The sequence below is a fragment of the Ovis aries genome, chromosome 6, assembly GCF_016772045.2.
Source record: "Ovis aries strain OAR_USU_Benz2616 breed Rambouillet chromosome 6, ARS-UI_Ramb_v3.0, whole genome shotgun sequence".
Lineage (NCBI taxonomy): Eukaryota > Metazoa > Chordata > Mammalia > Artiodactyla > Bovidae > Ovis > Ovis aries.
The window spans coordinates 71,509,420-71,526,042 of record NC_056059.1 but is presented as its reverse complement, the minus strand read 5'-3'; the positions used below and the strand labels follow the sequence as shown (position 1 = coordinate 71,526,042).

General features: G+C 44.1%; 1 protein-coding gene across 1 annotated transcript; it reads right to left on the bottom strand.

Annotated features, from left to right (window-relative positions):
* Positions 1–233: 233 nt before the first annotated feature.
* SRD5A3 (steroid 5 alpha-reductase 3) lies at positions 234–15,872 on the bottom strand. Its single transcript, XM_004009832.6, has 5 exons — positions 15,603–15,872; positions 8,015–8,157; positions 6,027–6,224; positions 2,092–2,226; positions 234–1,221 (listed from the first exon to the last, which is right to left on the bottom strand). Exons 1-5 carry the CDS (start codon positions 15,821–15,823, stop codon positions 962–964), a joined length of 957 nt encoding a protein of 318 aa, XP_004009881.3. The 5' UTR covers positions 15,824–15,872; the 3' UTR covers positions 234–961.
* Between the last annotated feature and the right edge of the window lie 751 nt (positions 15,873–16,623).

The window sequence follows — 16,623 nt, the reverse complement described above, 5'->3', positions numbered from 1 at the left end:
CGCTCAGACTATGGTATTATTTTCTACTTTCACACTATGCTTTTATATCTACTTGATTGAATGACGGGTATTTTCTTTAAATAAGCTATTGTCAGTATAAACTTTAAATATCTTTGGATTCGTTCTATTAAGTTAAAATAAACTCAGGCAGTTATTAATCCAATCTAAGTAACTACGTACGAATGAGGCTACAGCGCTATCCGATCTGGAGTGTCAGTGCCATTCATGAAGGCTTTTATGCATAAATACAAAAATACTTTATTTTTGATACTTTTACTTTTAAGGTACTCCCTAGAAAGGGATATCAAAAAAGTATTAAATAAAAGAGGTTTCAAACTTTCTGTTAAGCTGTGATTTGAGGGGGAGATGACTACTGATGGTTACATTACTGGTAATCTTTGTGTAATAAGCATAAAATAACTTCAATAAACTCACTTTCCCCTGAATCCATCAGTGTGAAATTATACATTGCTGTTATTTTCAAGGGCTGTTCTGCTTTAACTGAAATGCAAGACGCATTTACTGAGCACCTACTATATTGCTTATCCTGCTATCTAGTTAGTTTGTCCAGAGCAAAAACAAAGCCAAACGTGAGCTTATCTCTTCCTTTGTATATGTATGTATTTGTTAGATGCTGTTCATATATTCTTGGCTGGTTTTGTTTTTGAAGCAGCTTGAAATCTCATCTGCTCTTTATTTTTTAGCAGCTGGTTGGTTTTATAGGGCATCTCAGAAAGCACACACAGCGTTCCCAGGTCTGCTGGGAGGAAGGATTTCTTCTCTGAAGACTCATTTTCTGGAGGGGTATGTCTTTGCTCATGCAGTGAAGGCTTTTGGAAACAGAAATGGAACAGAGAGTTTCAAGCCATTCCATAGAAACTGTACTTTGGTCTCTAGACTTGCTTGTCCTTAGGAACTGAACCCGTCACTTGGTTTGCATTCTTTATAACTGGAGGTTAACTTAAAACAGAAATGGCAGGAAAGCTTTCCTGTGCTTCGGGTAGGAGATGAATTTGCTTTTGTAGAATTTGTGGCTGAGGAAAGCAGACAGGGCCTGGCTGAAGAAGACATATGTCACCACGAGCCACCAAGTTAAGTTGTAGAAACCGAAGGTGACAGCCATGGAAATGTAGATCATCAGCTCTGCCAAGTAGTTAGGGGAAGAGACGTATTCAAACCAGTCTCCAAAAGGGATTCGGTGGTTACAGTGAATGACCACTCCTGAAACGGGAAAAGAAGATACCCTTAACATCTGAAGCTGCTAGAAGAGAGTTTTACCACTCTGCTCCCAAAGTCATTTATAAAAACTCAACCAGAAAAGGATGTCACAGACCTGTACAAACCACCATGCTGTCACCACCTCCACTGTCAACCTACTGCATGTCAGAAAGTCACAGACTGAAGTTATACTAACTGTAAATAGGCACAAAAGAAAGCCTCTTTCTCCAACAATCCTCCAAGCTAGTGATGAAGAGCTCAGATTCCAGAGTCAGACTGCATGAGTTAGAATCCTAGCTCTGCCACTTACAAGCTGTGCAATTTTAGGTAAGTTGCTTAACCTCTCTGTGCCTCTGTTTCCTCACCTGTAAAATCAGGGTAAGACTATATTTGCCTCAAGCGAGTACTGTGACATTACACATAAAGCAACTCAGAACAGTGCTGGCACAAAACAAGTGCCTGATAAATGTTGAGTAGCACTGCTCAATTTTATTATTTCAAAAGCCTAATAAAAACTGTATTTGTGGTAAGTCAATACAAGCTAACTAAAAAAGTTAAGTTTTTTTGCTTTGGCTGGAACGATACTAACTTGGCATAGTAATGGTAGTGCTGACATGCTGGTTAGACACATATACGCACATGGGCACAGAATAGTCACAGAATGTCAGGGCTAGATGGTGGCAGGGAGGGCTGTCAGTAAAATGCTCTCATTTTACAGGTGGGAAGATCAAGACCCAGACAGTCTTGTCAAAATGAGTATTTGATAGATTGATTAGTTGACTAATTAGGGCAGGAAAGAAAAGAGAGAAAGAATAAGTACATTTAACTCCTGAGGGCTAAAACCCCAGTCAGTGGTTCTAAAAGATATCTTACCTGCTTTGTTTTTCCTGAGATTGCTGAGAATGACATGACATTTATACTGATGGGCAGATGACCAGATGAACATCATCATTCCGAGGATATGGAACCACCGAGCCTGCATCAAGAGATTCTTCCCTATCACATAGACTACAGAAATAAGAATGACCTTATTAACCAACTCTGCAAAACTTCAGAGGCTCAGCGCATTAAAAAAATCATACAGTCTGCAGAACACAATTATCCACTTATTCGGTTCCTCATGACTAGAAAACCACCCTGATATCACTTCCCAAGCACAGAAGGGAGAACACCGTCCCTGTGGATGAAGGAGGTGTGCTCCTCAGCTAGGGGCAGCTTCAGGGCTCACTGGCGGAGAACTCCAGGTCGGCACATCCTCCTGCTCCTTCTTCAAGTGCCTCAGGCACGGGGATCAGCTCTGTGGGTCAGCTCCCACTCTTGTGATGTACTCTCGTGTGGTGAGACCACTCTGCATTTTTATTGCTAAGCCTGGTTTGATGTCTTCTTTCTTGCAGTCTGCTGTCAGAAAAACACCTTCTGAAGGATCTCACCTGAGCCATTTCTAGGGAAACTTTGAATACTGACTTGACTGGCTCCAGCCAATGAAGAAAATCACTGGAAGTAAAGGTGAGGGGTGGAGCTTCTCAAAAAGGGAATGTAAACTGCAAGGTAAAGACCAAAGCGATATCCTGTTCTGATTAGAGAGAACCCAGTCAAGAGATTTTGTTTCAGGAGTAGAAACATTCAAAGTTCCATCTTTCTTTTTCTTCTCCAGGTACTAAGAAGACATCGGAAGAATGAAGGTTTTCTAAGGACTGGCATCAGAAAAGCAAACTAAGGACTTGCCTGTGTTCAGCAGGAAGCAGTGAGGTGAGTCAGGGACTTGAATGAAGGAAACAAAGCTGTCCACTGACAGTGGGGAGGAGCCTAGGCTCTGGAGCCGAGAGGGAGCCCCTAAAAATTGATTTAGGTACGAGAACCAAGGATCAAGCTATTCCATATGGGTACCTGGAAGTAGGACTCAGCTGGTGACAGCTAATAACTAATGACAGTCCATCAAAGTCTAATTGAGTTAATTTCTTTTAAAAACGATAAGTCTCTTACTGTTTACTAGGTTTAGCCATTTAACTAAGTGGTTATATTTTTATAAGTTAAAAACAAAAAAAATATGAAAACCAGTTTTAAATCACAGGGGCCTTTAAGAGCAAGTCACCATAGGGTTAGAAGGTGGGGAGTTCACCTCACTGCCAAGTCACCTACTCCAAAGGCAGAGAAATTACCTATGGAGGAAAAAAGATTTTTCAGAGTAAGTTGGAGTTATAATACAGGAAAGAGGAGGTAGGCAGAAGGCTATTTACTGAGGGTCTAATCTGTGTAGTAATTATTTGTTTATTTATTCATTCCTTATGGATTGTCTACTGAGTGTTCCATCTCTCATAAGGGATAAAGCAGTGGGAGTCAGGTCAGATCCTAGTCCTCATGAACTCACATTCTAGTAGCAGGAGATGAAACAAGTTTAAAAAAATCAGTAATCAAGATAATATAAGGGAGAGATGGGGCTCTGAAGAAAAAACCCCACAGAACAATATAATGGAGAGTGACTAGGGGCAGACCCTCTAGACTCTGAAGACAAGGAGATGTGAAAATCTGGGTAGTTTATAGATACATTTTCTTCCCATTTTCGTAAGAACCCTCTGAAATCAGTGTATGTCCCCAATTCCAGATAAAGGTCCTGGAGCTCTGATTAATTAAATAAGCCAGAATTCAGACTCAGGCCCATCTGACTCCCAAGCGCCCGTCTATCAGACCATGAAGCTGGCAAATGCCCCAGTGTGCTTTCTTCCAATGAATTCCTGAAACCAGTCTTCCCCAGCCTGCCCCAAATGACTGCAGATGACCTCTTGAAGGACAGGTAGGTGAAACTCAAGTCTCAGAGAGCTTCAGAAAGGAGTATCTACAAGCTATTTTGTGGGTGTCTCAGCAGCCTTTCCTTGACTGTTTCTATAGGTGGAAGAGCAAGAGCTGGGGTCCAGGCTAGCAGAGGAAACTCCAGGAGAGACACGTCATGCTGACAGTTTACAAGTCAGTAGGTTACCAAAGTGCTCTGGAAAGTTCCTTAGGGTGAAAACCTAGGACTGTTCTTCAGGAATGACAGCTCAAATAGTGACATGGGCCGAAAAGAATGCCACAGCCAAAAGCTGAGGGAGGAAAAACTGACTTAAGTTCAGAGAAGTCAGATGGAGAGATGCCAGCTGAGTGTGGCTAGAGCCAATAAATAGTTCAGGAATTGAGAAAGATTATCGGTAAGTCGTACTTTAAAATCATTCCTCGAGCCATGGAAGCCTTGGGTGGTCGTACAGCAACAGAGAGAGGCTGATCAAAGGGCACTCAGCGTGGAAATCAAACCTGTGGAGAAAGCTCACTCACTGAGTACTGGAAATATCCAGACCATGGGTTCAACTGACGAGGAGGGATAGAGCAGCTTTAGGAAACAGACAGACTTGGGCTTAGAGAAAACAGCTGTGAATGAGCTACCCTAGCATGTGTGGGCTGATGGATACTAACGGTGCAAGATGAAGTTAACCTCAGCACTAAAAACTCACTTCAATCACCCAAAATGACTTGATTCTTTATGATAAACACCGTTTTTGTAAAAAAAAAAAAAAAAAAAAAGGTGGTCAAATATGTTAGCTATCCCATCCTCCCTCCCCTCCAGCACCCCAGCCCCCAAAATCACATTTCATTTCCTCCTCACAAACCAAGGTTGTGATTTTGCTTCCCTCTTCCTAGCAAGTGAGAGCTTCGGAAGTGTTAAGACACAACTGATTTACCACAGTACTCTTGCCCTCCCCTCTCAGGCTGCCTCACTTGAGAAAAGCTTTTCGTAAGGGGAACCACCACAAGAACTAAATGGCAATAGAATGGCTCCCTGCCTCCTCTCAAATCCCAACTTGTCACCAGGAGCTGGGGCCACCCCTTCCTCCTCTGGTGTTCCATGATTTCACCCTGCACAACAGCTTCACCTTCCTCACCCTCCACCCCAGGATGACGAGGCTTTGGTGAGACAACTGGGCTGGCTCGCCTTTCTCCTGCTCCAGTGAGTTCCCCTGCTTCCTGTTCTACTCCTGACCACACTGCCTCTTTCTTTCCAGACTAACCCACAGAAGTTCACTGATTTCAGTGCCACTGAGGGAAACCTCATGGCCCATTTCTTCATCCCTAAACTGAGCCTCCAGAGGACTCTGCACTTCACTCTCTTTACTGAAGGCACTGCGGCTCATGTTGGCGTCTCTCGGGTTTCAGCAGTTATGGTTAACGTGATGTGTACCTGCTGGGTGCCCTTGGGCATGCTGACTGGTTTAATTTTTAAAAGTTTTATTGGAGTACAGCTGCTTCACAATGTTGTGTTAGTTTCTACCGTACAGCAAAGTGAATCAGCCATAGATACACATGTATCCTCTTCTTTCTTTGGATTTCCTTCCCATTTAGGGCACCACGGAGCACTGAGGAGGGTCCCCTGAGCTATACACAGTAGGTTCTCATTGGTTATCTATTTTATACATAGTATCAACAGTGTCAAACCCAGTCTCCCAATTCATCCCACTCCATCCCTCTCTCCCTTGGTGTCCACACATTTGTTCTCTACATCTGTGTCTCTACTAGGTTGCAAATAAGATCGTCTATACCATTTTTCTAGAGCCCACATATATGCGTTAATATATGATGTTTATTTTTCTCTTCCTGACTTATTTCACTCTTTATGACAGCCTCCAGGTATGTAGAGTTTTTAAAGCTACAGGCAGAGCCCAGACTCCTCACATGCCAAGCGGATTGGGCAGGTCTCTTCCTTTCCAACTTCCGTATTGCTTGGTGGGGAGAGTCTCTCACATACTCAGTGACTCAGCTGACGGACCCCAATGACCACTCACCATTCCTGCCGTCCATGGGCACTTGGCTCAGCACAGTCAGGCCAACAAGGATATAGTACACAAGTCCAAAACAGTACTGCACGACGTGGATCACGGCATTGGAGAAGACACTGACGTAGAAGCACTCAAAGAGTCTTCGCAGGCTGTGCAGCCATAAAAACACCAGAACTAAGAACGCAGACAGCGCGAGCTCACCCCCTACGATTCAGAATGGAACATGCTCAGCATCTCTCTCCAGGGATAATCCAAAGTTATGTCCGCCCTTACTGTTAGGCAGTATTAAACAAGATCAGAGCCAGGAAAGGGTACCAGATATCATCCAGTCTAACACTTCCATTTTTAGTGGCAATGAGGAAGTGAGCCAAGTGAGTCAAGGAATTTGGCTAGTGACAGAGTGGAGACGAACTCAGGTCTCCTGTCTCTACTTTGTGATGTGAAAGCCGTCTGGGTTATGGGGCTGGGAAGGGTCTGTGCTCTCAGAACCCAACTCCAGTTTCTGGGTCCCTGACATTTGAAGATGGGTTTTCTGGGTCCCATTTGAAGACGGTCAGGAAGAGTTCCTGGATGACTTCTGAGCCAGGCCCCCTGGTGGGATGCCTGAGGTCAGGGGGACACGTGACACAGGAATGTACAGAAGCAGAAAGGGGCATGAAAATGGAGTGGGAAGAATTGTGCATTTCTTTTCATACTAAGGGGGAGAAAATGATACTTTTGGGGGACTGTGAGCCTTGAGATCTATCTATCTGCCTTTTGCCCCTCTGCCCCAAAACAAGTCAGAAAAAATGCTGGTTTTTAAAATGACATAAAATCTAGATTTTTCAAAACCTGTTATCATACAACATAAATATACAATAAGAACACAGCCTAATAGATTTTTACAAACTAAACCCGTATGACCAGATCCAGAAATGGAAGACAACCAGCAGGCGCTTGGGTTCCCTTCCTGGCACTGCCCCTACCCTGACTCTCCGAAGGGTACGTTCTATGCAGACTTCTGCCATATTGGCTTGGCCTGCTTTTCTCTCTTAAACGTAGTAAAAATCTGGTTCTAACTCTTCAGCAACAGGTTAAAACAAACAATCAAATAAAACTCCTCGAAATCACCGTCCAAATACTAGAACCCCATGAACCCTCCAGTACACAAATGAAGGCGTAAAGTGTTAAGTGGTCAAGTGGGATTCGCTCTGGTATCTTCCCCTCCCAAGTGGGCTCCGCATACGTTTCCCGTCTGACTGTCATCTTTTGCAAAAAGTTCCTCTGTTGATACAGAAAAAGGATTGTTCCTAGGGAGCTGGTGGTTTGGCTGCTGGAACAAAGGACAGAGACAGCCCCAGAACAATGTATTTCTAACTCTTCACCTCTCCCGCTGCCTGACATTAAGTGAGGTCACGTTGTTTTCGCCTTCAATTCCTTACTTTTTAAATCGTTCAGTGTATCCTTTATTCAAGGCACAGTGAGGCCAATTAAGGGCTACTTTGTAATCATCTGGTCAACAACTACTTCCAGTCAATTTTATTATATAACCAAAGCCCCACAGCATAACAAACATTTTTAATCCGTGATCAAAAAGTAATTTTCTCTCAAATTTCTGGAGTCTGGAGGCATGATTTTGGTTGGAACTACATATATGATAAATGTTTCAAGGCAAACCTGAGGAATCTTAAAAGTTTTCCCCTTAATTGTAAAGACTTCTGCATAAAACAGTACTAAAAATATCAGAGGGAGAATGGTCAGTGCTGTTTAGCACAGCACTTGCTGGGAAGTCAGGGATGAAGAGTCGACTTGCAGCTCTGCCGTGATCTCAATGAAGGACCTGAGGCCTCCTCCTTGGACATCTGGCTATGATCCACGCAGAAGCCTTTCTGCCCCCACCCTTCACCCGCTGAGGAAGAGCTTGAGAGAAGCTACGAAGTACCCAGAACAGCTTGCTGCAGGCAGGAAAGTCAGGAACAGGACGCAAGGGTTGGAATTAGCCAGGGAGTTGTTACCTCGGAACTGTGCAGTCCCAAGAATTCTGAGCAGACCATGAAGCCAGTTTGGAAAAGGTGCTCCCATGAACAGAGAGTGAGTAAGGCTCCAAAGCAGGAACCCATTCCACAGCACTGAGATGATGTAGAAATGTGAAAAATACCTGCAAAGAGAAAACAGGTTAGATAATGATCAAAGCAGACCCACTGGAAGCCATTATGCTAGAGACTATTTCTTGCTTCCTCATCCTCTTTTCCCTCACGCTGCAAGCATAGTTTTGCTTTTTTAATAGAACCTGAATCCTACAGATGTTCAGATTTTTGAAATTTCCTTTCAGATGATAAGACTGGTAACTAATAGGAAAAAGAGGTTTCCTGAGGTTAATAAGAACATGAATGGCCTTGTTAAATTTAGATTAAAGTTAACTGTCTTATCTTCAGGTAACAAAATTGGGCTCAAACTCAAAAATAGAAGGCCCCAGGGCCTGGCAGGGAGAGCCTAGACTGTGCTACCACAAGCCAAACCTGTGGGAGATTTCTAAATCTCAAGTAATATTGCTGCAATAGCCATACAACAGTTACACAAGATTTGCACAATCACTGGCTCATAGGGCTGCAAGAAACCTTAAATAGGTCCTCTGATTTAGTGTCTTCCTAAATTGTGTTGACCTAAATTACTTCTATGATAACATGACAAATAAGAACTCATAAAACTAGCTATCAACTCCTGATGGGTACAGTCTAGTACAAGTACAGTGTGTGTGTTGCCATCAACAGAGTAACAAATGAAATAAAACTACAAAAGCAACAAAAATTGCAATTAACAGAGTTGATTTTATGTGGTTTGCTGCAATGACACCACCTGGTATGGTATGAGGGCCTGCCACGGCTTTTTCTGAGGTCTCTTTATCTATTTGTCTACTAGTTTTCTCTATTTGAATCAACTTAAAATCTTTCTGACTCTGCAAGTTGCCTGGACATCACCTGGCCTTCCCTGGTCTTCAAAGCATCACAGTTATACTAAGCCTTCCTTCTTGTCTCATTAATCTGTGATGCAGTAAGACAGCCTGGAGTCAAGAAGACTACACACGGACTCAAGAGACTCCCCTTCTAGGTGATCCAGAATATGTTTCTAAGTCCCAGAACTCACAGTCCCCTAGGCCATGCCCACAACCTAGTCTAACGCTGATCTAAGCTGATCATTCCATAGCAACCCACTTAATTCTCCCACCACTGTTACAAATTCTGTCACTAGATCTGTCCTGAGATGTCCTATTAATCCTGATTCAGGTCTTCACGCTCAAGAGCTTAGTTCAAGCATGAGTGTCGATTCTGCCCCCTCTGCCCCATGCCTAGACCCTGGCCTTTGGTTGCCTACCAGAGTCTTCCTTAAGATACACCTGCTAGAACTGAGCCCAGGTCTGGTCTGAGCCAATAGCTCAGAATGGCAGCATTGCTCTGCAGGTTCCCATGGAAAGAGGAGGGGACAGCTTCTGAGGGGCAACTTTAGAGCCACTTTACCTACTTCATTTTTTCAAAAAAAAATTACTGAGCACTTCGAACCTGCTGGGTGATGTTCTTGGAGCTGGAGATGCAGCAGGGAGCAAACTGACCAGGTGCCTGGCTTGCTGAAGTTTATCTTTCTGTACAGAGTCAGCAAATCAATCTGTAGACATCCTGCCTGATGCTGGGTGATAGGACAGAGGTGGTGCAGAGGAGACGTCATTCTGGATGGGTAGACAAGGATGGCCCTTCTAGAAGTGATGCTTGGCTACCAAGAGTAACCGTTGTGAATTTCTAAGAAGTTTTCTAGGCAGAGGAAACAGCAACCGCAAGGGCCCTGAGGTACAATAAAGGACACCTACATAGATAGTGGGGCTTCCTGGTGGATCAGTGGTAAAGAACTCTCCTGCCAATGCTGGAGATATGGGGTTGATCTCTGGGTCAGGAAGGTCCCCTGGAGAAGGAAACAGCAACCCACTCCAGTATTCTTGCCTGGAAAGTCCCAGGGACAAAGGAGATTGGTGGGTTACAGTCCAAGGGGTCCCAAGAGTCAGACATGACTTAGTGACTAAACAACAATGTATGGACAGTGCTAGAGCATGAAAAAGGAGGGGAAGATGCTATGGGGTCCTGTAAGGGCACTGGCTTTTTAAGTGTGATGGGCAAGCGTTTGAACCCAGTGACTTGAAGGAATAATTTGTTTTAAAAATCTCTCTGGCTAACAGAAAAGTTCTGGAGATGGACAGTGGTGATGACTGCACAACAATGTGAATGGACTTAAAGATGCTGAATTGTATACTCAGGGTTAAAGTGGAAAAGGTTATGTCATGTATATTTCATCACAATCCAAAAAAAGGGAGTATGTGAGAGAATGTGTGTGTGTGAGAGAGAGTGTGAGAGAGAGCGAGCGAGCATAGCTCATTCATTTTGGTCACTGTTTAAAAATCCCTCTGGTACTTAGGTAAGAGGATCATCTAGTTGTGGGAAGACCAGTTAAGAGTATTCATTCCATCTTCCCAACAATCCTGGCAAGTTTATGTGGTTATCTTCACGTGGCAGATGAGAAAACTAAGGCTCAGAAGGTTCAGTTACTTGTCCAATGCCTACCAGTAAGTGGCACTGTTTGGCTCCAGACTCAGCCCTGAAGACCCTGAAGTTAAAAGTTATATGGCTGTGCTCCTGGTCATGTGATCGAGACTTGTTTGAACCTGCTTTTCCACCTCTACCATTACACATACCAATTTATACCAAATCATGAGTCATTCAAATCACTCACGTTTGATATAAGCTGCTAAGCCACATTTTGCTCTGCCCTACTTGTGCCATAGGGTTTTGACAGGCTGACTTTTCTTATTCCTACGTTTTGCACACTCTCTCTCATTTTGTTTGCCTGATTCCTGCTTCGTGAAATGTGTTCCACTCTTTATTTGAGGTTGTATCTCTATTTATTTCTGTATTTGGTTGTGCTGGGTCTTCGCTATGGCACTCGATCTCTTAGTTGCACATGCAGGGTCTAGTTCCCTGAGCAGGGATTGAACCCGGGTCCCCTGCATTGGGAGCATGAAGTCTTAGCCACTGGATCACCAGGGAAGTCCCATATTTCTTTTTGAAAAGACCCAGCTCTAGCCTCAAAAGCAGACTGGAAAACTCCACTTCCTTCTGTTCTAAATACGCTTCCCTGTTTTCCTTCCATTCGCACTATGCTTAATTGAAATGAGCCCTTGGGAGCAAGGATACGGTGACCCTTACGGTAACACAGGACTGGGCACCAAGCAAGCACTCCTCTGACTTAACCAACAGTTTGATGTCCATTATAAGCCAGGGACTGCTCTAGCTCGGGAGATACAGCAGTGAACACAAAGGACAACAATTCCTGCCCTCATGGAGCTTATACTCACAGTAACACACAGAAGTAAAATTTATAGCACGTCAGTAGGTGATAACTGCTAATGAGAAAACTAAAGCTGGGAAGAGGAATGCTGGAGATGCAGCATTATATTTTTAAACAGGGTGGACAGGGCAGGTCTCACTGACAAGCTAGTATCTGAGCAGAATTATACGGAAGCGAGAGCATACACCATCTGGCTATTTGGGGGAACAGCTTTCCAGGTAGAGGAAACAGGCAGTGCAGGTGGGAGAAAGAACAAGTAGAGAGAGACCCAGAAAACTGGACTGGAGCCACAGGAGGGGCAAACTATAAGACCTCAGTGAGGTGGTGAGAACAAGATTGTACAAGGTTTTAGACTCTTCTGTGAGTTGGAAGCCACTGGATAGTTCTGAGCCAGGAGATATGATCTGATTTAATACATATTTACTGATTGCCAGAACTGATCCCAGGACCAGATAGGGGAGTTACAGGGTTAACTAAGGAAGGAACTAGGCTTCCTGGCGGCTCAGTGGTAAAGAATCCGCCTGCCAAGCAAGAGATGTGGGTTCAATCCCTTGGTTGGGAAGATCCTCTGGAGGAGGAAATGGCAACCTACTCCAGTACTCTTGCCTGGGAAATCCCACGGACAGAGGAGCCTGGCAGGCTATACAGTCCAGGCGGTCACAAAGTTGGACATGACTGACTGGACACAAGCGTGCACGCACATACACACACACAAAGGAAGGAAACTAATGGTTACTGAGTTTTGTCTGGGTGCCTGGCCCTATGCTACGTGCTTTAATATCATCACCACCTATATGACAAATAGGTTCTATTACATTAACACTCTAATCCATACTACCACTTCTTGCCTGGACCACTGTTAACAGCCTCTCATCCAGTCTTTCCCACACAATGGCGAGTCATTCTTTCAAACATAAATTACATAATGCCACACCCCCATTTCCCCATCCTAAAGCTGCTTTCCATACACTCAGAATAAAATCTAATCTCCACCATGGTCCATAAAGCCCAGTGTCTGTTCTGGCCTCCTGAAATGAACTCATCTCCTGCCCTACCCCTTTCTGATCATCCTTTCCAGGGCAGTCACTGCCACCCACATCTTGCTCATGATCAAGTAACCAGCTGGATTTCCTCTGAAGCACTTATTACCATATGAAATTATCTTGCTTGTTTTAAAAGATTTGTTTACATATTTACTGCTCCAAGGAACCTAGAACAGCTCTTGGCAATAGTACATACTCTATCTCACTGGTTAAATAAATAAATGAATGAAAGAGAAGGTACCTCATCCACAGTTACTTTCAGAGAAACTAGTCAAGTTAATAAATCAAACCTAAAATCTGTTTTCTTTGATTCATTCAAAACATCGACTGAGGACTTTATTATCTGTCAGGCATTGAGCCTAGGATATAGCAACAAACAAGACAAATGTAAACACATGGAGTTTACAGTCCAGAGTAGGGATTCTTGACATTTTTCTTCCATGGACTCCTCTGGCAGTCTGGTGAAGACAGCACACCCCTTCCCAAGCCTAAAACACATGGGGATACAGAGGAAACCCAATTATACTGAAATATAGGTAACACAACCACTAAGAAACATTTGTGATATATGTGGTTAATTAATGTATTAAATAATAGACTGATGATAATACAGTATTTTTATATAGTGATGAAAATGTTCTTAGTCTCTTCAAAATTTTTAATATAGTATTAAATTGTAGGTATTGCCAATTCTACTGCAGATATTGGTAATTCTACTGTGGTTTGTTGATTCCATTCATCACTAAGAAAATGGTGAATTACAGCTAGAGATTAGTGAAATAAAGATGTAATTTTTTCCAATCCAATTTGCACTGAGTTCTATCCATAGATCCCCTAGATTTCTGGTTAGAATCCCTGAACCCCAGTAGGGAAAGACTGGATGACTCTCTTTGTCTCTAGAGCTGAATTTAATTAAAATGTTTCTATAATATTTTGCAATATTAGAAACAGAAGTTCTTCCATGTGCACTATGAAAGTCAAGAGCATTGTGACTCATGTTTGAGGTCAGGTATTTATTCAGACTTTCTGGAAAGTCAAAACTTCAGGAACCAAAAGAAAACAAGAAAGGCAGTATCACCTTAATTAAAAAAAAAAAAAATCTACCAGACAGGGATTATGGAATCAAACATTCCACGAACTCAATTAAGGTTTAATTCTTTACCATTTATGAAAAAATAATTCCTCCCAAATTAACTTGAGCTCTTAGGTACAGAAACATGATTCACAGCTGCCTGTTTGTAAGTGTAAAAGTTATAGGCTTATTTTCATTTTTAAGAGTACTATTGAATTTTGAACAAGGAAAAGTACTTCAATATAGCATCTAGACATTTTTGACTTTCATTATTGGCCTGGAATAATTGTACCTGCTCTAGAATGAAAAGAAATTTCAGCTTCAATTTAGGGGAAAAAAAGTCACACAAAACACCATAGGATGGTCCATTCCAGAATTCTGGAAGAAGAAAAAGGTATAAATTATTTTATAATATAGTAGAAATTACAAGCAGCCCAAAGAGTACCCATTTTGCAATAATGAATAAGGAAAAGGTACAAAATCTTTCTTGGCTACCATATGACCACAGACTGGAGTATTAAGAGGTGGGGTATGGGAGCCAAATAAACAGGTAAATGCAGGAGATGATTTGAAATCTGCCCTTTAATCAGTGACACTAGTATCTTTTTTAAAATTCAGAAAGTAAATTGTTAGAATTCACTCTCAAAACAAGTAATTGTTTTCTTCACTTTGTAACATTAAAAAAATGACAATCTAGGAATGTCCCTGCTCTGAAGTAGAAAAGTACTTACTATATTCAAATCCTGATTAAAAATAGGGTTGACAGGACATTTTAGCTTAAAAAGAGCCTCTAAGAAACAGGTTTAATCAGAGTGTTTGAAGCATCTACTTCTTCCCAGATGGCGCTAGTGGTCAAGAACTCGCCTGTCAGTGCTGGAGACAGAGACGTGGGTTTGATCCCTGTGTCGGGAAGATCCCCTGGAGAAGGGACTGGCAACCCACTTCCGTATTCTTGCCTGGAGAATCCCCATGGACAGAGCCTGGCGGGCTACAGTCCAAGAGGTCGCAAAAAGTCATACACGACTGAAGTGACTTAACAGGCACATGCTCTTCTTCCCAGGGCCTCATTCCCCAAAATGACCTAGCGGTCGCTTCTCAATGTTATATCTGGCGAGTATTTCTCCAACAGTCAGAAGTGGGAAGCCAAGTTTACTTACACCTGTTCCCATCTGCAGACCTGGGGAACAGCCTATTTGTCGTTTAAGCGATAATCGAGGTATTTTAGTACATCAGAAACCCTATCACATTTCTCCATACTCCTTTCTGAACGCCAACTTAGGCTGTATCTCCAAAAAAACGCCACTGTTATATACCTACCATCAAGAAATGTTTGGCCCACTCTTCTCAGTTATGTTCCAAATTTAAAGTGAAAACACATGAAAAAAAAATCCCCGGACTATAATAAGCCTTACAATTTCTTCAACAATTATATTGAAGGCATAACGATTTAATCTCTCATTTAACTTAGTTATGAAATCTGTTGAGCGATGCGCTTAGGGACCACGCTTGCCTAAACGTGCCACCTTGGGCAACTTTCTTCAGGGGCACCTGCCTTGGTGCGGCTGATGGAGGTGGCGTCTGTTAGTGACCAGCGTCTCACCCTTCGTCCTGACTGCTGACTGTGAGGGAGACAAACAGGGTACACGAGAGAAGGGAGGGCCTGCCTTCATTTCTAGTGAGTCTCGGCGACCTCAAGTTAGGTTATGAGTCCCTAGAGTGCAGGACGGCGGAAAGCGAAATTAGGGACAAAGGAGACTTTACCACCTGGGGACCAAGCCTAAATTTGGAAGCGCAGCCATTTCCCCCGAAGGAAAGGCTAAGTTGAGGCCACAAGTTTACGTTCCTGCGCCCCTGGAGGTGCGCGTGGCTCAGCTTCCTCGGTGTCTCGGGACACTCCGCCCCTAGGGCCGCAGAGCAGACTCGTGCAGCTGCGGGCGGGCGGGCCGGGGTAACGCCGCCTCGGGGAATCGGCCTGGGCTTCCCAGATCCTGTCCGCGCCGGCCCCGTGCCCGCCTCTGCTGCCCCCTGCCGGCAGCTCGAACAAGGCGCCCCCGGCTCTCCTTGACTTGGCAACCAGGACTCGCGCCCGGGCACGGTTACCTCTTGGGAACATCAAAGGCCCGGCAGGCGGCCGGGCGCGGCGGCGCCCCTTCCTTGGTTTTTCCGTAGCGGATCAGGTCCTGGAAGAATGCGCAGCCCGGAAGCAGGCCGGGCGGCACGAGCTGCAGCAACAGGGTTAGTAGGAAGGTGGCAGCCAGCGTGAGCCAAAGGGCGCGCAGCGGGTTCAGCGCCGAGACCTCGGTCCCCGCCCACGTAGCCATAGCTGGCGAGCCCAGCAATCTAGCTCTCCCGGCCCCCGGAAGACCGTCTACTCGCGTGCGGCGCGCGGGCTCAGTCAGGCGGGACGTCGGGGCGCAGCGCGGGGCGGGGACGCGCTCGGCCCCGCCCTGGACACGCCCCCTAGGACGGAGGCCCCGCCCCGCCCCCGGGATCTCTGGTTAGGGTCAATTTGGTGCTCGCTGGTAGCAGTAGGTATACTATGTGAATCAGGGTTGCTTCGGTGGGACCCCGGAGATATGATTCAACAGTATGATTAAAAGCAGCGGAACGAACAAGGCCACATAACTGCAAGTCTTCGCTGCAGCATTGTTTTCATTGGAAGTGGAAACAATCCAGAATGTTCCATGTTAAGATATTTAGCTAAATTATGGTACAGTAACACATTGGAATATCATGCAGCCATTAAAATAATTATGGAGACTGTAAAAACACGGAAAGCTTTGTGATAACTGGAACTGTAGGTTAAGTGAAAAAAATCTAAAATGTAAAATGAAGAGCTATGATTGTGAACAACTATATTAATATGAATGTAGATTAAGAAGGCAGGTTACACACAAAAATGAATAGTTGTAGTAGAATGTTAGGAGAAGGCAATGGCACCCCATTCCAGTACTCTTGCCTGGAAAATCCCATGGGCGGAGGAGCCTGGAAGGCTGCAGTCCATGGGGTCGCTGAGGGTCAGACTCAACTGAGCGACTTCACTTTCACTTTTCACTTTCATACATTGGAGAAGGAAATGGCAACCCACTCCAGTGTTCTTGCCTTGAGAATCCCAGGGCCG

Excerpts from the sequence above, each read along its gene's own strand:
- SRD5A3 (XM_004009832.6), bottom strand. The coding sequence starts at position 15,823 with ATGGCTACGTGGGCGGGGACCGAGGTCTCGGCGCTGAACCCGCTGCGC. Across the intron at positions 6,225-8,014 it reads TGGGACTGCACAGTTCCGAG|GGGGTGAGCTCGCGCTGTCT; the intron begins GTAACAACTCCC and ends TCTGAATCGTAG. Across the intron at positions 1,222-2,091 it reads TCTCAGGAAAAACAAAGCAG|GAGTGGTCATTCACTGTAAC; the intron begins GTAAGATATCTT and ends TTCCCGTTTCAG.